Source organism: Branchiostoma belcheri, unplaced genomic scaffold, assembly GCF_001625305.1.
Source record: "Branchiostoma belcheri isolate BF01 breed outbred unplaced genomic scaffold, Haploidv18h27 scaffold42, whole genome shotgun sequence".
Taxonomy (NCBI): domain Eukaryota; kingdom Metazoa; phylum Chordata; class Leptocardii; order Amphioxiformes; family Branchiostomatidae; genus Branchiostoma; species Branchiostoma belcheri.
The window spans coordinates 1,234,495-1,254,327 of record NW_017804043.1 but is presented as its reverse complement, the minus strand read 5'-3'; the positions used below and the strand labels follow the sequence as shown (position 1 = coordinate 1,254,327).

The window sequence follows — 19,833 nt, the reverse complement described above, 5'->3', positions numbered from 1 at the left end:
GGACACCATAACTGGTGTGTGCATTATTGGCGTTTTGTGGCAAATAGAAACTAATGCTTAGTGCTTACCCTCCCCTACAAAATGTTGAAATCTTCAAATCTTGACAGTAACTGAAAAGACCTGTTGCACTAGAATTTTATGGCTAAAATGTAGTTTGTGGAAGGAGTCAATGAAGGAGAGAAAGACGAATTAATTCATCCACGGATGAGTTTTACTGTTCAACATTGCGAGTTGGACACCCAGTATGACAGCATTGTACATGTCTTACAACCATGCACATGAACAGCATTTACTAGTATAACCATTACTCAAAGGTTATACAATATTTTACTACATATATAATGTATAAAGGTACATGTATAATCATCGCCTTCTGCTGTTTGTTGTGACAACATGCATGACAACAATCGAAAGTGCCAAATGCACAATACATATACACAGGTATACATGTATGGGCCTTTAAATTAATCCCAGTTTTAATGTAGTTTCTGCAACTTCCAAATAGCCTAAATCAAATATTATGCAGATTAAAGAGCTCTTTACATTTCACTCCATGATATTTATGTACATACCTTCATCCAAAATGTTGGTACCAATGTACATAATAGTAGATATTACAGGATGGTGGTATATAATATAATTAGTCTAATAATATTATTAGTCTAGCAAGTTCATTCTTGACAGGTCCCTAGTATTCACTTACTGTATTTGAAAACATTCCACATTTTTCCCAATGTACCAACGTAGCGGATCTTGGGGAGCAGACTAAAGCTAACAAGGCTGGACTCCAGGTTATTAGAGGTGATTCTTCTTTTTTTTTTTTCTTGAGAACAGGCGAAAGTTAATGCACGCACGGATGTCATCTTTGAAATTAAATCAATGTGGCCTTAGCAAGTACTGTAATATTTCTTTGCATGGCAGTTGGAGACATTAAAAAGTATAGCTTTTATTTGGACAGTCAAGTTTTTCATTTCACCACCTCTCAGTGAGGTGTGTTAAACTGTAACTGCGCTTTTCATACAAACTGCTAGGTGTCTCTTCTACTCTGTCATCATCTCAGCCCCTTCTCGTTTCGTTCTCCGAGATGTGGAGATCTTCCAGCATCTGTAGACTGATTCTGGGAGCGTCATCATCAACTGCACTTTTCACACAAACTGCTAGGTGGCTCTTCTACTCTGTCATCATCTCAGCCCCTTCTGCCCCTGTTGCATCCTCAGAGATGTGGAGATCTTCCAGCATCTCCTGCAGACTGATTCTGGAAGCATCATCGTCAACTGCACTATTCACATAAACTGCTAGATGTCTCTTCTAGTCCATCATCATCTCAGCCCCTTCTGCTCCTGTGGCATCCTCTGAGATGTGGAGGTCTTCCAGCATCTCCTGCAGGCTGATTCTGGAAGCATCATCGTCAACTGCACTTTTCATACAAACTGCTAGGTGTCTCTTCTACTCTGTGATCATCTCAGCCCCTCCCCCCCCATTGCGTCCTCGAAGATGTGGAAATCTTCCAGCATCTCCTGTAGACTGATTCTAGAAGCACTGTCATCTTCAACTGCACTTTTCACACAAACTGCTAGGTGGCTCTCCTACTCCGTCATCATCTCAGCCCCTTCTGCCCCTGTGGCGTCCTCAGAGATGTGGAGGTCTTCCAGCATCTCCTGCAGGCTGATTCTGGGAGCGCCGTCATCTTCTGTATCTGACTCCACCGCAAATTTCTCGGTGTCTCTGTAGATGTTGACGTCCTTCCTGTACAGGGGGTCTTCCTCCAAGTCTTCGAGGAACTCGCTGTAATCCCTGTGTCAATAGAAAAGTTATTTTAAACGTTGGTGAAGATTAGACATCCAGGTAATAAGATATGCCAAAAAACAGTTACTCAAGCAACTGGATATGTAACTGTAAATCATATCCAGTTGCTTGAGTAAAATAATATCCAGTTGCTTGAGTAACTGTTTTTAGGCGTAAGTTATTTTAAAGCTTTTTTGCCCTGCGGTGGCATAGTTACTTCCACATTCGTTGCATTTTGCTGCAGTGTGATGCGTTTCACAAGAAATACCCCCAAAATCGTACATATACAGGGTGCTATATGGAAGGTGGCGTCGGTGGCGCAACTGTTAGTGCGTTGGACTCTGAACCAATAGGTCCCGGGTTCGATACACACTTTACACAACTTGCCCACCTGTATGAAGGAGTGACGCCCACTGAACCTGGCATCTTTGGCTAATGTGTATAACTGTGTGTGTGTGCTAAAAACACACTACAGATTTGGTGGCCAATGTGTCAATATCTGCACATTTGCCACCACAGGACAAGTGTTAAAAGCCCACCTGTCTGTGGAGTCAGTGTCCATAGTCTCCAGCTCTCTGGCCAGTCTCTTGAGTTTCCAGTTGCGTCTGCGGTGACGCTTGGACTTGTCAAACACCTTCTTCACCAGGACCACATCAGGGAGGCGGTCGGCCTTCATTTTGTTTAGGAAGTCATTGTTCACGTTGGCGTTAGACAGGTCAAACCTTGGAAAAAACAAGTAAATTATTTTATACCTTGGTGAAGCATTTAAAGGCATCAAATGCAATTTCAGGGCAGCAAAACTGGACATATTCTGAACAAGAGGTAACTTTATACCTTTGTCATTGTATGAGTTTGGGTTGTAATTAATAAGAAAGGTGCTGCTGTATATAGTTTGCCTTTTATTTTGCTGGTATGTGTGTGATACAAAAGTTTTAGTACAGAAACACACGTTACACGAGAACAGAAATTTTCTGACACAGTCACGATGCTTGTCATTGTTGTCAACACTGGATGTATCTTTTCGGGTTTGGAGTTTTCATGTTGGTTATACATTGTAACAGGGACTGCTCCATCTCCTTTTTTAAAATGTAGGTGGTTCCCTCAGACAAGTTAGAATGTACATACCCCTGTACCAGGTCCCCAGCCTTCAGCAGATGCCCCAGGTGGGTGCGACAGTGGTACTGGTTGTCGTTCATCCCCAGGTCTGAACTTCGCGCCACCCACACGTCAGCAAGGAGATGCTAAACAGAAAAAAACAGACATCAACACGTTTGTTTGTTTTGCATAACCGCTAAACCGCCTTTCGGCGTAACACACCAGTTTTGTACATGTAAGTACAAGCTGCATAAGACCGAACTAAAGGTTTGAACCACTCACACTGGGAAGGTCCCTACTCTTTTCAATAACTCTGTGGGTTCTTTAACGTGTGTGGGGTGTGGCTCTCCCCAAACATGGGTCCTTCATTTAACATCCAATCCGAGGGATGTCCCTAACCGATGCTAGGTACTCATTTCCACCTGAGTGAAGTGAGGAAAGTCGTGTAAAGTGCCTTTTCCAAGGGCACAAGATCGGTGACATGGCAGGATTCGAACCCAGGACCTTTTGGTTCCAAGCCAAAGATGCTACCATCTTTCACACGACCCCAAATAATTGTGCCGTACCTTCTGAGACTTGGCACCCTGAAGTGAGGAAAGTCATGTAAAGTGCCTTTTCCTAGGGCACAAGATTGGTGACATGGCAGGAATCGAACCCGGGACCTTTTGGTTCCGAGCCAAACATGCTACCATCTTTCACATGACCCCAAATAGTACTTGTGCCGTACCTTCTGAGACTTGGCGCAGACACAGATACAGAGATTTACAGAAAGAGCATTGTTTGCACTGCACCTGCACAAAACCCTTATTTTTCATGATTTTGGCTTTTTGGTCACCATTGCATCAGAATTTCACCTGTTGCAGACAATATCTTTTCCAACACAACATTTGGAAACTACAGTAGGGATGTTAAACTTATATAGGCGAATATATATGACCTTGTATGAGACATTCTGCACAATACATGACGGGTTTTGTGCAGGTACGGTACGTTCTGCCGACATGCTAGATACAGACATTTGTGAGCATTGTGCAGTACCTTCTGAGACTTGGCGCCCTCCCCCGCCACATGCACACGCTCGTGATGGCGGATAGGCTCCACCTCCAGGACCATGTACTCTGTCAGTTGTCTGGGCTCACACAAGGACTGGAACGGAGTTCTCCAGAACATGGGAGCTGTCACATCTGCAACTAAACAGGGCAGAAAATACAGCACAGTTAGAAAGGATACTTCTTGAGGCTGCTGTATATATGCATTTCTCTGAACCTGTATATGCAGAGCATGTCGGCAGAACGTACTGCACCCGAACAAAACCCGTAATGTATAGTGCACTGCACTTCAGCAAAATGTCTCATATAAGGTCGTATTCACGTACATGTATATAAGGTTAACATCCCGTCTGTAGTTTCTAAATGTTGTATCGGAAAAGATATTGTCTGCAACAGCCAAAGTTGTAATACAACGGTGACCAAACATCCAGCGAAAACCGTGAAGAATCTGGGTTTCACGCAGGCGCAGATCACTTTAAAATTACATATACATGTACTAATATTATGACCTACTTTGTAGTGTAGAAGGGTCGATGATATGAACAGTAGTTGACACCCGCAGACACACACAGATCTGGTTCAGGTTTCCTAGCTGCTGGGCTAGCTTCGGTGGGAGGCACACAATGTTGTCCTGTAACAAACAAACAATAAATAAATAAATATAAACACATAAAGCACAACACTGCAATTAACTTGAAAGAACAGAACATCGATGGATTACATGTGTCGTGTACAATGAACTGTTATGGGGACATTGTAACATTTTGCATGAAAAAAAGAAATGTTAAGAGAAAAGAGGTCGTGAGGACATCAACTGTTGAAGTTACTGTTAGTAGCTATCATTTCTGTAGTTTAAACAGATTAAAGACTGGGGAACATTTGCAATCCACCACTCTACAGTTATTTTACCTTGCAAACAGGTACTATTTCCACAGAGAAAGTGCTTTTGTAGTTGTAGGTGTTACTTTTGACATCATGTGAAAGCAGCTTCTCCGAGGTCTTATACCTAGAGAGTAAATGGGACAAAAGTAAGTTAGATTAGAGTAAATAGTAGCACATAGATTCTAGACATACTGCATTACTTTCTGGCATTATAAAGGAAGTTTTCAATGGTACTTTTTAACACCAAAAATTGCCCAAATTTTTCACCTGTATAACTCCAGTCTTTGTCAAAGGATGAGCAATCCACTGCTTCGTGATGTCACAATATGCAGACTTCACATATGACGTGTATGATTTTAAAGAATAATATTCAAAATAAATGCTTCTTAGTGATGTTTCTATCTTTATAACTGAATCATGTGTATGATTGGTACAAAATTTATATACCTGCATGGTACCACAGCCTGTAGAAAGTCCACAAACTTCTTGGCATCCTGTTTGGTAGCGTAGAAGAAGTCTATCCCGTCTGACACCTCCTTGATGCTGAGGGTGTTGGTGTGAGCCTTGTACTTTAGAATGAGCTGTTCCAGATAAAACATGGTCTTCTTATGGCTGGTCTGAAAGTCACAACAAGGACGGATGATTGTATTTTGAATTTTTTTTTTCATTCCAACAAATCATGACAACACATGGTGACGTCACACTCAAGTTTTTTTCAACTTATTTTATGCCACCACCAAGGCAGAGGACAAATACAGGACAGGACAATACTCATTTTCACTTGAGTTAAATGAGGAAAGTAGTGTAAAGTGCCTTTCTCAAGGGCACAACATTGGTGGCATGTCAGGACTTGAACCCAGGACCTCTTGGTTCCGAGTTCAGCACTCTGCTGTTACTTCACACGGCCACAACTGGCTTGCCCCTACAGCTATTATTTGCTAATTTCCAAGGAAGGCACAGGAAATTCTACAAATCTAGATAGGACTATTGAAACTTACCTTCTGTCGAACCTGCACCACTGCCTTCCAGTAGTCCTTGGCCTCCACCCTGTGGCAGTCTTCACACATCTGGTTAGACACCACAAACTCTACCACAAACACCTGCTGCAGGATGGCTCCATTCATTACCTACAAAACAAAACAGGGAGGGAATGAGTGAGTGGCTTCATCAGGTTGGTAAGACACTGAGTACAGAGACTCTTTTTCCACAACCAAGTCTTTTATTCAGCTGACGTTTTGGTGACCGTCTGTCACCTTCCTCAGGGCAATTCTGACTGGTTCACATTGCATTACAACACAGGTGTCGCTGCTATAGATGCATTCCCAAACGTATGTCAGATGAATAAAAGACTTGGTTGTGTAAAAAGAGTCTCTTTACTCAGGAAGTGAGTGAATGAGTAAGTGAGTGAGTGAGTGAGTGTGTGAATGACCGACTGAATGAATGTGTGAGTGAATGAATGAATGAGTGAGTAAGTGAGTGACTGAACCAAAGTGCATTAAGACAGCAAATTGAAAGTACAAATTCTAACACAAATATATATTGCATAATTGTTCCAAACAGTACCTCCTTTTGTATAGTGAGTTTGAGTTTTATCCTTTTGGAATGTGGTTCAGTCCAGACAAAACCTGCATCAATCAGATGAACCTGTAAGGGGAAAAATGGTACATGTACCAACAATCTTTCAAACAATTAAAATCTACATACATGTACATACAGCTGTAAGTCAAAACAATCAATAGAAACAAACCTTAACTGACATTAAGTATAATACAACTGCTGGGAAAACTGCGTTCAAGTCCTCCCTGCAACCATTAGTATGGTCATTATGGTGGCGCCCATCTCTGTTTCTGTAGCCCTTGGGCCACACAGTCGCTACAGCAGGGGGCTAGTCCACTGGTAGTGTTGTGTGTTTGACTACCATACTCTTCCTGAAATGCTGAGCGCTCAGCAGAGAAAGCAGTATGTACCATTTTGAAAGTCTTTGGTATGACTCGGCCGGGGATTGAACTCATGACCTACCGAATGCAAGGCTAGCTCTCTACCCACTCGGCCATTGCACCAGAGTCTGAAACTGCATTGGACGGCTTTACTCGTAAAAACCAACCTTAGTGAGAGGAGCCTTGAGTTTCTTGAGACAGAGAGTGAGGAGCTCCCTCGACTCCAGAGCACAGGCCACCCACTGGTTAGGAGGCTGGAGGTAACGCTCACAGTTCCGACAGAAGTGAAGAACTCCCTGCTTAGGGATGCCTTCTGTGATGTCCACCTGTTATGAAATGAAAAACAACAACTATATTAGGCCACACCAAGTAATTTTTAAGGATGACCCTAATGCGAGACACCCTAATCACAGTGTGACAACCAGTCGTTTAGTTTTATTCGCCATGAAAACAGCAATAAACCAGTGGTTGTCATTCTGCCCTGTTTCTTTCCTTTCATCACATCTTCCAATCTTGCAATTTGCAGCACTGTCGCGACTCTTTGCTCATACTACTACTAGTAGTAGTTTCAGGAAGCGAAATTTCTTTTTTTTTCTGGGAACAGGCCTAGAAAGTGGACATTCCTTGACTTTCAAGCATACATTCATCTTGGAAACATACGTTCCTCTATGTTTTATTACTCCTGTACTAGTAATACATTAATGCCAAATTATTGCCATGAGGCCGAGATTTAGTCCAGTGCTGACTATCACTCCAGCGCTGGTGTTACAGTGCTGAGAAAGGAGGGCGTTACTTTTGTAACAACAACAACATATTTGCATAGGACAACATTTTATCTTGTTTAGGAGTTAAAGGGGCACAAAATGATAAAACTACAATCTTATAAGCAACCAGCCCCCCTCCCCACATACCTGTGTGCGGAGACAGGCCACGCACATGTTGGCGGGGTTGGGTTGGATCGGGACGCCGCACTGGCAACATAAAATGTTCCCCTGCGTAAACGACACCGTATCACCTTCAGGGAGGTACTCCATTCTCTTCTCTATCCGTTTATCTGCTTCAAACTGTCTGTTTTCTGGTCCAAAAAGCAGAAAATTGTGGAGTAAAAAATTTTTCCGTCTGCTAGAAAAAAACTCGTCTGCACTTGCACAAGGTTGACCTCTACGCGCAGGGCATGCCGGGTAGGTCAACGGTCAAAGGTTGATATGGTGTGTGTTGGGGACAAATTTTTTTTGTTTCGCAAATTATTTGTGGATTTTTTTGCACATTTATGACGTAATTTGTGAAAACTATTTGAACTTTTCTGATACCGGGACGTATCAAGAGTTAAGAAAAGTAGTCGCAGTGATCAATTTTGTTCCCAAATGTTCTTGGAACGGGAAAGAAACTGAGTTCGTGGGGAGGGGGGCATTTTGTGCTGTGTTGCTATGGGCGAATTCCGACGCTGAGAAATACGAGTGACTACAAATGGTGAGATATGAATTTGTTCGGAACCATGATACGGTTGTGTTTTTTTAATCTTCGGCAAGAATATCATGTCAACATTCGTCTGTGTGTCTGTCTGTAAACATTTTGTGCTAGGGAAAAAGCCCTGTGAGTTTGGGCTAACTAGCAGCTTGTTTTGGAACTGCAGGGACGATTGTTGAAAAATCTTTGAAGGTTGATAACAAGACCGCATTGAGTAATTGTCATGATTTTGTATATGTACAGGAAAATTTTCCTACATTTATTTGAAATGAGGAACGTCAATGTTGGTGTTAACTTAAATACTGTTCTTCTATCCATTTGCATTTTCAGTCTGAAGGAAATTTGAATTCCAGATCTAAGTCCACTTTACATCATTTGGAAGAATCTTAACCCTGACATTGACGTTGGGCTTTCCTGACAAGTGCCATGTCAGGTCGAGATCTAAAGAACTTCCTCTTCCTCCATCGGTCAGACCCAACAGGTAAGGTTTACGTAACAGTGTAGTTTTTGTGCTTTCCCCTGGCCGTGATATAAATCAGTTCACATTGTAAATTTTGCACATGTATTTTGAAGTACAATAAAGCATAGCCCTGGATTTATTCCTCAAGGTAACCGTCATCTATGCATCTCACACACGCAGCCGTCCCTCAGTAAGACATCTGGAGCCGTTAGTACATACTTGTAGTTCCCATTTAGAACTTTTATTCAGCCTGTCATACAAGGAAACTATGCATCTCCAGATGTCTTAATGAAGACTGCGTGTGCAAGATGTCCGTTAGGCCACACCAATTTATTTTCTTGGTTAACGGATTCGCCGCTTCATTTTTTTCTGATTTGCAAATAAAAATAAAAATTCAGAATCTACTGCAAAATGCTCACATTTGCCCTGAACAGTTGAAAACAGTCCTTTTCTTACTACTTGTTACAGTCATTCAATCTTTCAATGCAGTGGTGTCATTAAAAGTTCAAAATTCATTGTTTAAATTTTGAACCAGCCTGGTGTGTTGACTTCATGACTCTTATCGTACCATTTTGGGCCATAATAGGATGCCTAGGCCTGTTTTTATTTTTTATTTTTTTTTCGCCCGCCCGCTCCATTATTTTTCTAGAAAAATCCGTTAACCAAGAAATTTAATTGGTGTGGCCTTAGCTTGAGGTGTGAATCCTCTCTACTATATACTTAAAAAAGAAGTTCAATGTGTATTTCAGACTAAGGCCAGGTGTTTACGCAGATAATGGGAGGAAACAGGAGTAACAAGTAAAACAGCAACTGGATGTGAGTTTGGAAACAGTCTGATGTTTCAGGTAGCATCCACTACCTTTTGTCAGTGACACTAGAGTTTAAATTGTTTCGATGTCCAACCTTCATCATTGGGAATGTTAATTTCAGACTAAGGCCAGGTGTTTACCAGGATAATGGGAGGAAACAGGAGTAACAAGTAAAACAGCAACTGGAAATGAGTTTGGAAACAGTCAGACATTTCAGGTAGCATCCACTACCTTTTGTCAGTGACACTAGAGTTTAAATTGTTTATTTCAGACAAAGGCCAGGTGTTCACCAGGATAATGGGAGGAAACAGGAGTAACAAGTACCGGCAGGTGGACTATGATGCCGTGAGAGAACTGATCGCAGACAGGAGACGGGCTGGGGAGGAGAAGCTGGGGAAAGTGCAGCAGATCGCTCAGAAGTCTAAAGCTGGAAAGGTTAGGGTTACAAATGTATACTTATAAAAATAGTTTCATCAGGTTGGTAAAGTATAGGTCTATAGGATACAGGAGTTTTCTTTTACACAACCAAGATTTCTCACCTAAGTGTTGACGTTTCGGTGTCTATCAGACACCTTCATCGGAGCTTCTGACTGGAGTTCTGCTTCCCGCTGCTATGTGCAAAAGCGCCACCTCCATCGGCTACATATAGCGGCGAGAATTTTATAACAGGAGTGATTTAGACTCCTGCCACCAGATACATGTATATGAATGTGTTTGAGTAAGAATTAACAGAGCAGACCATATGCAAAGGTAAACATTATGCATTTGCTTTGCAAATGTTACCTTAAACTTTCTAGTTCCTTCTCTGACTCAAGTTAATGATTTCAACAGGAGCACAACCTACAGAAACAGCACAAGATGGTCTGGCACAAGGAGCAGTTACGACTGACCACGGCGCGGCGGCAGGCCCAGATCGAGCTGGACGGTTTGACCAGCCCTCTAACCCACGACTTCTCACTGTGCACAGAGTTCTTCGATGAGTGTGAAGCGTACAACGCCATGCTTTCTGCAGACACTGGAGACTTTAAAGGTGATATTTACCTTCTTGTAAGGAGTAGCCAAGTGGGTAGAGTGCTCAATGCCTTGTATTTGGTAGGTCGTGAGTTCGATCCCCGGCCGAGTCATACCAAAGACTTAAAAAATGGACATACTGCTTTCTCTGCTTAGCACTCAGCATTTGAGAAAGAGTAAGGGAATTAAACACACACCACTACCTGTGGACTAGCCCCCTGCTGTAGTGATTGAACAAGTGTGTGGCCCAAGGGCTATTGAACTGGAGATGGGCTCTGCCCTATGCACCACATGGTGCAGGGAGGACTTTAACTTAATAACTAACATGCATGTATGTTGCTGGCTGTTCCAGCTGCCACCGTTGACCCCGTATGGGACCTGAGAGAAGATCTGCTGTACTGGCTACAAGAGCATGCAGAAGCTATATCCCAGGGGGAGGGAGAAGACCTGAAGGAAGAGCATCAAGAGGTACATGCAGCATTATTGGTTGGTTGGTTGGTTGATTGGTTTGTTAATGGATTAGTTGGTTAAGTCAATAGGTTAGCTGGTTAGCAGGTGGTTGCTTAATGAGTGTTTGGGAGCATGTCGGCAGAACATCCTGCACCTGCGCAAAATCTGTAATGTATTGTAGATAGCACTTTGGCAGAACGTCTTATATAAATTCGCACATAGAAGGTTAACACTCAGTCTGTAGTTGCCAAATGTTATGTTGGCAAAAATATTGTTTACAACAGGCAACATTCTGATGCAACATTGACCAAAAATCCAACGAAAACCGTGAAATTGATCTGGGGTTCGTGCAGGTTCAGTACGTTCTGCCAAAGTGCTGTGTCTGGTGTGGCTCCTTTTCGTCGATCCCCTGGGTCCCTCGCCCCATGGTATTTGTTTCACAATTTTGACTGCATGTGATCTAGAAGTCTGAAATGTGATTTATTGTTCTGTAGATAAAAGACCAGGTTGAGTCGGTGAAGGCCCAGCAGCAGGACTTGATGCAGAGTCTCTCTATCTATCCGGTTTATCATCTATTGTTCCTTGTGTCAGGAGTTAGACATGCTTGCACTCTGATGACCAGGGGCTTGATGGCAGCCCGCCATTTGCCTCTGCATGTCCTGTGTCTAAAATTTATTTATTTATTTATTGTTTGATTCAGGCAGAGCCCATAGACAACATAGACAACACAAAATACATAAATTTAAAAAAATACAATGTCTAGGATAAAAGAAACTGAGCGAGGGCCTACTTAAGGTCTGCTTACCAACTGGCAGTATTGACGCCAGAACTGACTTCTGGGGAAGGCATCAGAGCATAAAAGCAGACTGATGATGTCGTTACCGGACGCCAGGAGGCGAGCTGCAAAAGAGTGCGTCAGCTTTTGCCTCCTGGCGTGTCGACACCCAACTGGGCAAAGAGCAGGCTGTTACTGGTGGAGCGAGGCTGATCTGATCTAATCTGCTTTGTTGTTCTGTAGATAAAAGACCAGGTTGAGTCGGTGAAGGCTCAGCAGCAGGACTTGATGCAGAGACTTCAGCAGGAGCAGAGGAAACTGGAGGATGAGTTAAACCTGCCTTACCTACAGAACATGCTGCATGCTGGGGACAAACTACAGGAGACTGGCATTCCTCCCGCTGTGGCAAGCCTGGAATGTCCAGACAGGTATGATTAGTTAAACACTAAAACAGAATTGTTCAGAGTTAAAACTTAAGATCCAACACAAAACGTTCTCTCACCTAGAGCTTTCGACCAGTCACTCTGGTCTTCCTCAGTAGACTCCTTACTGCCGGGTTAGTCTACTGAGGAAGACCAGAGTAACAGGTCGAAAGCTCTAGGTGAGAGAACGTCTTGTGTAACAGTTGGATCTTAAGTTTTAACTCTAAACATGTAATTACCAACACAGGTGAACTTTCATGATACTAAAACAGAATTGGTTTATAATTAGAAAATCAATGACCTTTGGTTATTCTGGTAAAGAAATTTTAATGCTTAATGATTACTTAAGGGTTAATGACCCACCTGAGGTGTATATGGTGTGATAAAGCCTTGTAAGTTGATATAACCACCTCATAAAACCACTGAGTGAGCGTAGCAAACAAGGTGGTTTTATTTGGTGATTATAGCAACTGACAACGAATGAAGGCTTTTCACACCATACACCGAGGATCAGGCACCTGGCGGTTCATCGTAAAAATCATTGTAAAGTAGTAAGTCAAATCCAGAAAAGGTTTGAAATTGAGTGTGTTGCAAAGTTGCTAATTTTTTCCTTAGTCCTAACAGTATTAGTTGTAAAAGTTTTATATTTTGTTTTTCTTCTTTCAGGAAATTAAAGGATTCTGTACTGCAGGAATTTCTCCATATAGACTCACAGTATCAAGAAAGGCTAGAGGAATTGGAACATACAAACAAAGAAACTATAAGGTAAGTACAAATATATGACAATAACAATGAACTTTATTGCATATTCACGTCCTACACGGGCCAAATGCACTAAGTTAGATAACTGGGTTACAAGGGTAGGAAGAGCAAGACTAGTGCTACATTACTGTGCTACGTCTACATCTAGAGGATCCCTTCTCTCTTTATAATGTAATAATTATTGTATTAAATATTTCATGTAGCATTTTCCCCTTCTTTTGGCTAAGATGGTAAGAAGAAGGAGAGGATCAGTATGGGGGATTATGGCAATCAGCTTAACAATAAAATTAGGAGGGCTGGCAATGGCGAAACTAACAATAAATTCATCAGGACCAGCAATGGTTATCAACTGAAAAGTGACCTGTACAATTCTTGTGGGCTTTCTGTAAAAATTACTTTCTGTGGCCTAAGTTTCTGTACCGCCTGCCCCCCTCCCACAGTTCCAGTACAGGAGGTTGGAAGACTGAAGACCACTGGGTGTTCCAGGTGGTACTAGAGCAGTACCCACACGACCTGCCACACAGGCGACAACTCTACCTGGACAGACTCCGCAAACACCTGCCTCGCAAGACAAGAGCTGCACTGGTATGCCTCAAATCATTGGATATTTTAGACTTTGAGGATACATGACATCAGAAATTTTTCAAAGGTGCCAGGGAGTTTTACTATGATTACTACCAATACAGATGAACTTTAAAGAAAGAAAAGAAAAAAGAAAGAAAGTGATCTCGAACCAGTTTTAGCTCAATGGAGAGCTAATCTCCCACTGGTTATAACAGAGATCAGACGTTATGTACAGTATTTACAGGTTCATTGTGAATTCCTCTGGCTCTTTTCGACAAGCACAATGAACAGTAGACCACGGTTTAATGTCCCATCCTAATGACTGAGACCCTTTCCAGTAGCGTGCATGTCATCAGGTGAGCGACATCAGTCGGGATTCGAACTCCCAACCTCTTAGTCCAGAGGAAGGGTCGCTAAACACTGGACTACGCACGCTACTTAAAATATATGTATGCCATGTACATGTATGACACTATGTTCTTGTGTGTGGTTGTAGGTTTCCCACGAGGCGTGGTACTCTGCATACAGGCTGTACCATGATCAGATGCGCTCGGTTCGGCACAGCTGGCATGTTACTATGATGACTACCAACACAGATGAACTTTCATGATAACTACACATGACTGTGTGACACTATGTTCTGGTGTGTGGTTTTAGGTTTCCCACGAGGCGTGGTACTCTGCATACAGGCTGTACCACGACCAGATACGCTCGGTACGACACAGCTGGACCCGAGACCGCGCAGAACTGATGGGGAAGGCGCGAGCCACGTTTGCTGCCGTGTGTACCGCTCATGAGCAGGCCAGGGAGGCCAGGATCAAACACCAGGAACAGGAGGACATATGTGCTGTGTTGAGAGAACAGGTAATTCATTTTGTTTTTGCTCTGTTTCTTCCTCTTCTTCTTCTTGGTGTGGATGGGGAAGGCACGAGCCGCGTTCGCTGCCGTGTGCACCGCTCACGAACAGGCCAGGGAGGCCAGGATCAAACACCAAGAACAGGAGGATATCTGTGCTGTGTTGAGAGAACAGGTAATTCATTTTGTTTTTACTCTGTTTCTTCTTCTTCTTCTTCCTCTTCTTGGTGGGGATGGGGAAAGCACAGGCCACGTTTGCTGCCGTCTGTACGGCTCACGAACAGGCCAGGGAAGCCAGGATCAAACACCAGGAACAGGAGGATATCTGTGCTGTACTGAGAGAGCAGGTAATTATGTTTACCTTCACAGAAGGAAAACATATGGTTTTTGCTCTGTTTCTTCTTCTTCTTGGTGGGGATGGGGAAAGCGCGGGTCACGTTTGCTGCCGTGTGCACAGCTCACGAGCAGGCCAGGGAGGCCAGGATCAAACACCAGGAACAGGAGGATATCTGTGCTGTACTCAGAGAACAGGTAATTACGTTGTTTTTGCTCTGTTTCTTCCTCTTCTTCTTCTTGGTGGGGTGGGAAAAGCGTGGGCGACATTTGCTGCTGTGTGTACCGCTCACGAACAGGCCAGGGAGGCCAGGATCAAACACCAGGAACAGGATGACATATGTGCTGTACTGAGAGAACAGGTAATTCATTTTGTTTTTGCTCTGTTTCTTCTTCTTCCTCTTCTCAATGGGGATGGGAAAAGCGCGGGCCATGTTCGCTGCCGTGTGCACCGCTCATGAACAGGCCAGGGAGGCCAGGATCAAACATCAGGAACAGGAGGACTGTGCTGTGTTGAGAGAACAGGTATAAATATTTGCCAAAAAGACAGTTACTCAAGCAACTGGATATGATTTTGGAAACGGTCAGACATTTGAGGTAGCATCCACTACCTGTCGTCAGTGACACTAGAGAACTTGTGCAGAAATGCAGGTTTATAAGCAAGTACTATAGTACTATTGATATTACCAGGTAATAACAGGTAAAATTACCCATACAACTATATATCCTGCTCTAGGTGTGTTCCTTTTATAGGAGTTGGTAGAAATTCACAATAAATGGTTAAAACAGGACCCTGTTAATATTGTCTACTGCTACCTTTAAAATCATGTTGAAAGTAGCTAATTTACTTCCCCCTCCCTCCCCCCACAGTTGCACTACTGGCAGGAGATCAAGAGAGAGCAGATGGCCATAGAAGCTGCCATCAAGGCACGAATGAGAGAGGAAGAGGAGGAGAGAAGACAGATGGAAGAGAAGAAGGAAAAATTAAGGAGAGCAAAGGATCACCAAAGGGTAAATATTCATAATGATTGTAACAATAACTGTTCTACATTATAAGCAAGGATGGTGCCATAAAATTCATCACACAAATGTCCCTGTCTCTAGATCAGCAGCTACCGGATTTTTACTCAGAAACAAAAACACCATCCCCTTCCCAGCCAGAACAAAAAGACTTCAGAACTCTTTTCTACATCATTCCATCAGACTCTATAATCAGACTGTATAATCAGAATTATGGTACTTGTTATTTATTTATTTATTTTATTCACATTTATTTTTCGAGGATGAGGCAAAAAGTTATAAAACTTATCTCAGCCCTCTCCTCACACATAAAAGGAAACAATAAAACAAAGTAATAATAATAATAAGAAGAAGAAATGACAAAGGTACATAATGAGCTGGTGTACAAATCAAAATCAATCAACTAAATCAAACAAAACGTCCTGTCTGCAAAATAAAGTTGAAAACCACATCAAATATTTTACAGTTGTTGAAAAACAAATGGTTCTTGTTATGTCTAGATCTGGGATGTACAGTTCATACTAGTATTAGAAGTATGTATAGTCCCCGGTATATGGCTTTTGTGTCTTTTGCAGTACTTTGTGAATGTACTACAGTACAATGTTTCCATCCATTCTGTAGCTGGTTGAGTTCTATGAAAAGAAGCAGCTTAGGCAGGTATTAGGCCTTGAGCGGACCCAACTCATGGCGGATGGTCACCTTGCACAGGTTACTTAATGCTTGTGTCAATAGGGGAAATTTTGGGGACTGAAAAAAAAATGGTCACCATGGCCAGGTGGCCAGCTTGAAGAGGTGGTCACCTTGGCAGGTTTGACTGTACTTTGTGAATGTACTAAAAAAGCAGTGTTCCCATCTTTTCTATAGCTAGTTGAGTTCTACGAAGAGAAGCAGAGGGCAGGTATTGGGCCTTGAGTGGACCCAAGTCATGGTGGTTGTTCGCAAACCTTAGCTTGGTAGCTTTGACAATACATTGTACAAACAATGTTTCAATCCATGCTATAGTTGGTTGAGTTCTACGAAGAGAAGCAGAGGGCACGTGCTGTTGCTGCAGAAGCTGACAGGAGACGTATGGAGGAACTGCAGAAGCTTATGGCAGAACAGGCAGAGCATGACAAGGAGAGGTGAGTGGTGTGCGTAAGCATGTTGGCAGAACGCACTGCACCTGCGCGAAATCCGCAATACATTGTGCATAACACTTTGACAGAACGTCCCATATAAGGTTGTATTTGCGCATATAACTTGATCAACACTCCGTCTGTAGTTTCCAAATGCCATGTCGGAAGAAATATCGTCTGCAACAGGCAAAATTCTGATGAAACGTTGACCAAACATCCAACTGAAACCGTGAAAATCAGGGTTCTGCGCAGGCGCAGTACGTTCTGCCAACATGCTGTTTGCGTATATTGTCACTTTTCTAACTCCATAAAACTTGGCCAGGGACCATAAATGAAAATACTCAATCTTTACCCACTCACTCACTCACTCACTCACTCACTCACTCACTCACTCACTCACTCACACACTCACACACTCACTCACTCACATTCACTCACTCAATCTTTACTCACTCACTCACTCACTCACCCACCCACCCACTCACCCACCCACTCTCACTCACTCACTCACTCACTCACTCACTCATAGTTTCATCAGGTTGGTAGGTTACTGAGTAAAGAGACTCTTTTTACACAACCAAATCTTTTATTCACAGCCAATGTTTTGGTTTATTCAGAGCCGAGGTCTGTCACCTTCCTCAGGGCAATTCTGACTGGTTCACATTGCACTGCAGCACAGGTGTTTTTTTTTGTTGCTGCTATTATATAATAGATGCATTCCCAAACGTACAGAGCAACACTTGTGCTGCAGTGCAATGTGAACCAGTCAGAATTGCCCTGAGGAAGGTGACAGACTTTAGCTCTGAATAAACCAAAACGCCGGCTGTGAATAAAACACTTGGTTGTGTAAAAAGAGTCTTTTTACTCAACATTTGCAGCTGTAACCCAGCAAAATAAAAAAAATTACAAAATTTGTTTAATTTTGATCAATTTTTAACTACATAAGTTAACAATCGATCATTGTTTAACAATATAGGGTGAAATACAGAGAAGAACAGATAGAAAAGAAGCATCAGCGGAGGAAAGAAGCCCAGGAAAGACAGGAAGAAGAAGAGAGAGAGAAAGAGAGGAGACTGGAAGCTCTCAGGCAAATGGTATGGAGTAAGAGTATACTGTAGATCTTAAGATATTCAGTATGGCTTTATTTTGATTATTTGCTATTAATTGATATGTAAAAATAGAAACTTCAAAAAAATTGCATATCAATCAATAGTCCGTGCTTATAAACCTGCCTTTCTCCTGCAAGTCTCTAGGACGAAAGGTAGTGGATGCTACCTGAAATGTCTGACTGTTCCAAAATCATATCCAGTTGCTTGAGTAACTGTTTTGGGGGTATCTTACTACCTGGATGTCTAAACTTCACCAATGTAAGAGTGATAATAATCATTTACAACAACAACCACATGTATCATGTATGTTATTTTGATTTTGTATCAATTTGTAATCTGCGTAACTTTATTTGATACCTTTGTTCATCTTGAGTTCATTTTGTTAATAGATTTTTGTTTGGGATTTTCCCCCAGGAACCATTGAAAAACGCCATCAGGCGATTTGTATTTCCTGGATAAATAAATAAACAAACAAACCAACAAACAAACAAACAACCACAGGTCAAAAGGTTTTTTTTACATCTGTCCTGTTCCATGTACTACAGGTGGAGCCCCATGTGGAGGTAGACCCAGTACGAATGATGGGAGACACAACTGTAAGTGTCATAACTCCTCATAATTAGTTTCTTTTTGACACTTGAACTATCGCAGAGTGGAACTCGCTGTTACCAAGTACAGTAGGGGCGTTATCATTAGATAGCTTTAAACAATGCCTAGAGTTAGATGTTCAAGGGTTAGGTGTAACAAGTCGTTCGGTGTAATGTAGCCAGCTGCCGCCGCGCCACGTGCCTGCGAAGCAGGTGTGTTATGCCAAAAGGCGGTTATACCGGCTATACTTATACAGATACAGCTACAGACACTTAGTTATTCTAGTCTATTCATACTATGTACATGATTATGTATACATGTACATTATGTGAATAGTAATGGCAGATATAAAGATGTGTAAATGCACAAAATGCATTGTACAGAATCAGCAACAATTTCACATTAAATTCACTTTAAGTTAAAATCTCTCTCTATATATATATACATGTATATTAAAGGTCTTTCAAATTTATTTCTTGTTATATACAGAAAAGACCAATTGATTAGACTTTTTAATTGTTCCAGTGACCTACATGTATATGTACAACAGGGCCTTTTGAATTTTAATTACATCCATTTCCTAATGCTTAAGTTATTATATTGAATAATAGAATGATGCATTGATTTTGCCCCAGGCATCCAAAGCCAGGATGGGTATTGGCACAGAAGAAGATATCAACATCCAGAGACCATTGTTTCACTTGCATGGATTCACTGACCAACAGGTAGGTCTTGGCCTAGCATACTTATGTATGCCATTTTCAAAGTCTTTGTACCAGAGTTATTAACCAAGGATTGAGGTGTTCAAAAACTCATTCTTTCCTAGAACTATCACAGAGTGGAACTCACTGTCACCAAGTACAGTAGGGGCATTGTCAATAGATAGCTTTTAACAATGTTTAGAGTTAGATGTTCAAGGGTTAGGTGTAACACGTCGTTTGGTGTAACGGAGCCAGCTGCCGCCGCGCCACGTGCCTGCAAAGCTTGTGTGTTATGCCAAAGGGCGGTTATACTGGCTATACCGATACAGATGCACATACTTCTTTAACTGTATTTTTCAGGTTGCGTCAGACAACAGAGTGCGTGTTGAGCAGGCACTGAGAGAGGCGGGGCTTCACACGTCCGAGTACGCACGCCACATTCTGAAGGACATCGCCCCACCCCGCCCGCCTAGGAAAGACCAGGAGTCATCTGTGCACAGGCTGCTAGATCATAACTAGGACTTCCGTACAGGCTGCTAGATCATAACTAGAGCTTCCGTACAGGCTGCTAGATCATAACTAGAGGCAGCATATTAGCAGAACGTACTGCACCTGCGCGAAACCCGTAAAGTGTTGTGCATAGC

General features: G+C 42.3%; 2 protein-coding genes across 2 annotated transcripts; one reads left to right on the top strand and one right to left on the bottom strand.

Annotated features, from left to right (window-relative positions):
* Positions 1–1,552: 1,552 nt before the first annotated feature.
* On the bottom strand, positions 1,553–7,871 carry LOC109478027 (60S ribosomal export protein NMD3-like). The gene is made up of 11 exons (XM_019779476.1): positions 7,660–7,871; positions 6,916–7,074; positions 6,375–6,455; positions 5,810–5,938; positions 5,259–5,428; positions 4,839–4,935; positions 4,443–4,560; positions 3,919–4,070; positions 2,911–3,026; positions 2,325–2,507; positions 1,553–1,794 (listed from the first exon to the last, which is right to left on the bottom strand). Exons 1-11 carry the CDS (start codon positions 7,780–7,782, stop codon positions 1,587–1,589), a joined length of 1,536 nt encoding a protein of 511 aa, XP_019635035.1. The 5' UTR covers positions 7,783–7,871; the 3' UTR covers positions 1,553–1,586.
* Positions 7,872–7,966: 95 nt separating this feature from the next.
* Positions 7,967–19,708, top strand: LOC109478141 (coiled-coil domain-containing protein 148-like). Its single transcript, XM_019779628.1, has 15 exons — positions 7,967–8,218; positions 8,546–8,696; positions 9,756–9,919; positions 10,316–10,514; positions 10,848–10,963; positions 11,964–12,148; positions 12,809–12,907; positions 13,345–13,489; positions 14,126–14,332; positions 15,527–15,667; positions 16,679–16,797; positions 17,768–17,885; positions 18,446–18,496; positions 19,124–19,213; positions 19,550–19,708. Exons 2-15 carry the CDS (start codon positions 8,642–8,644, stop codon positions 19,706–19,708), a joined length of 1,848 nt encoding a protein of 615 aa, XP_019635187.1. The 5' UTR covers positions 7,967–8,218; positions 8,546–8,641.
* The last annotated feature ends 125 nt before the right edge of the window (positions 19,709–19,833 follow it).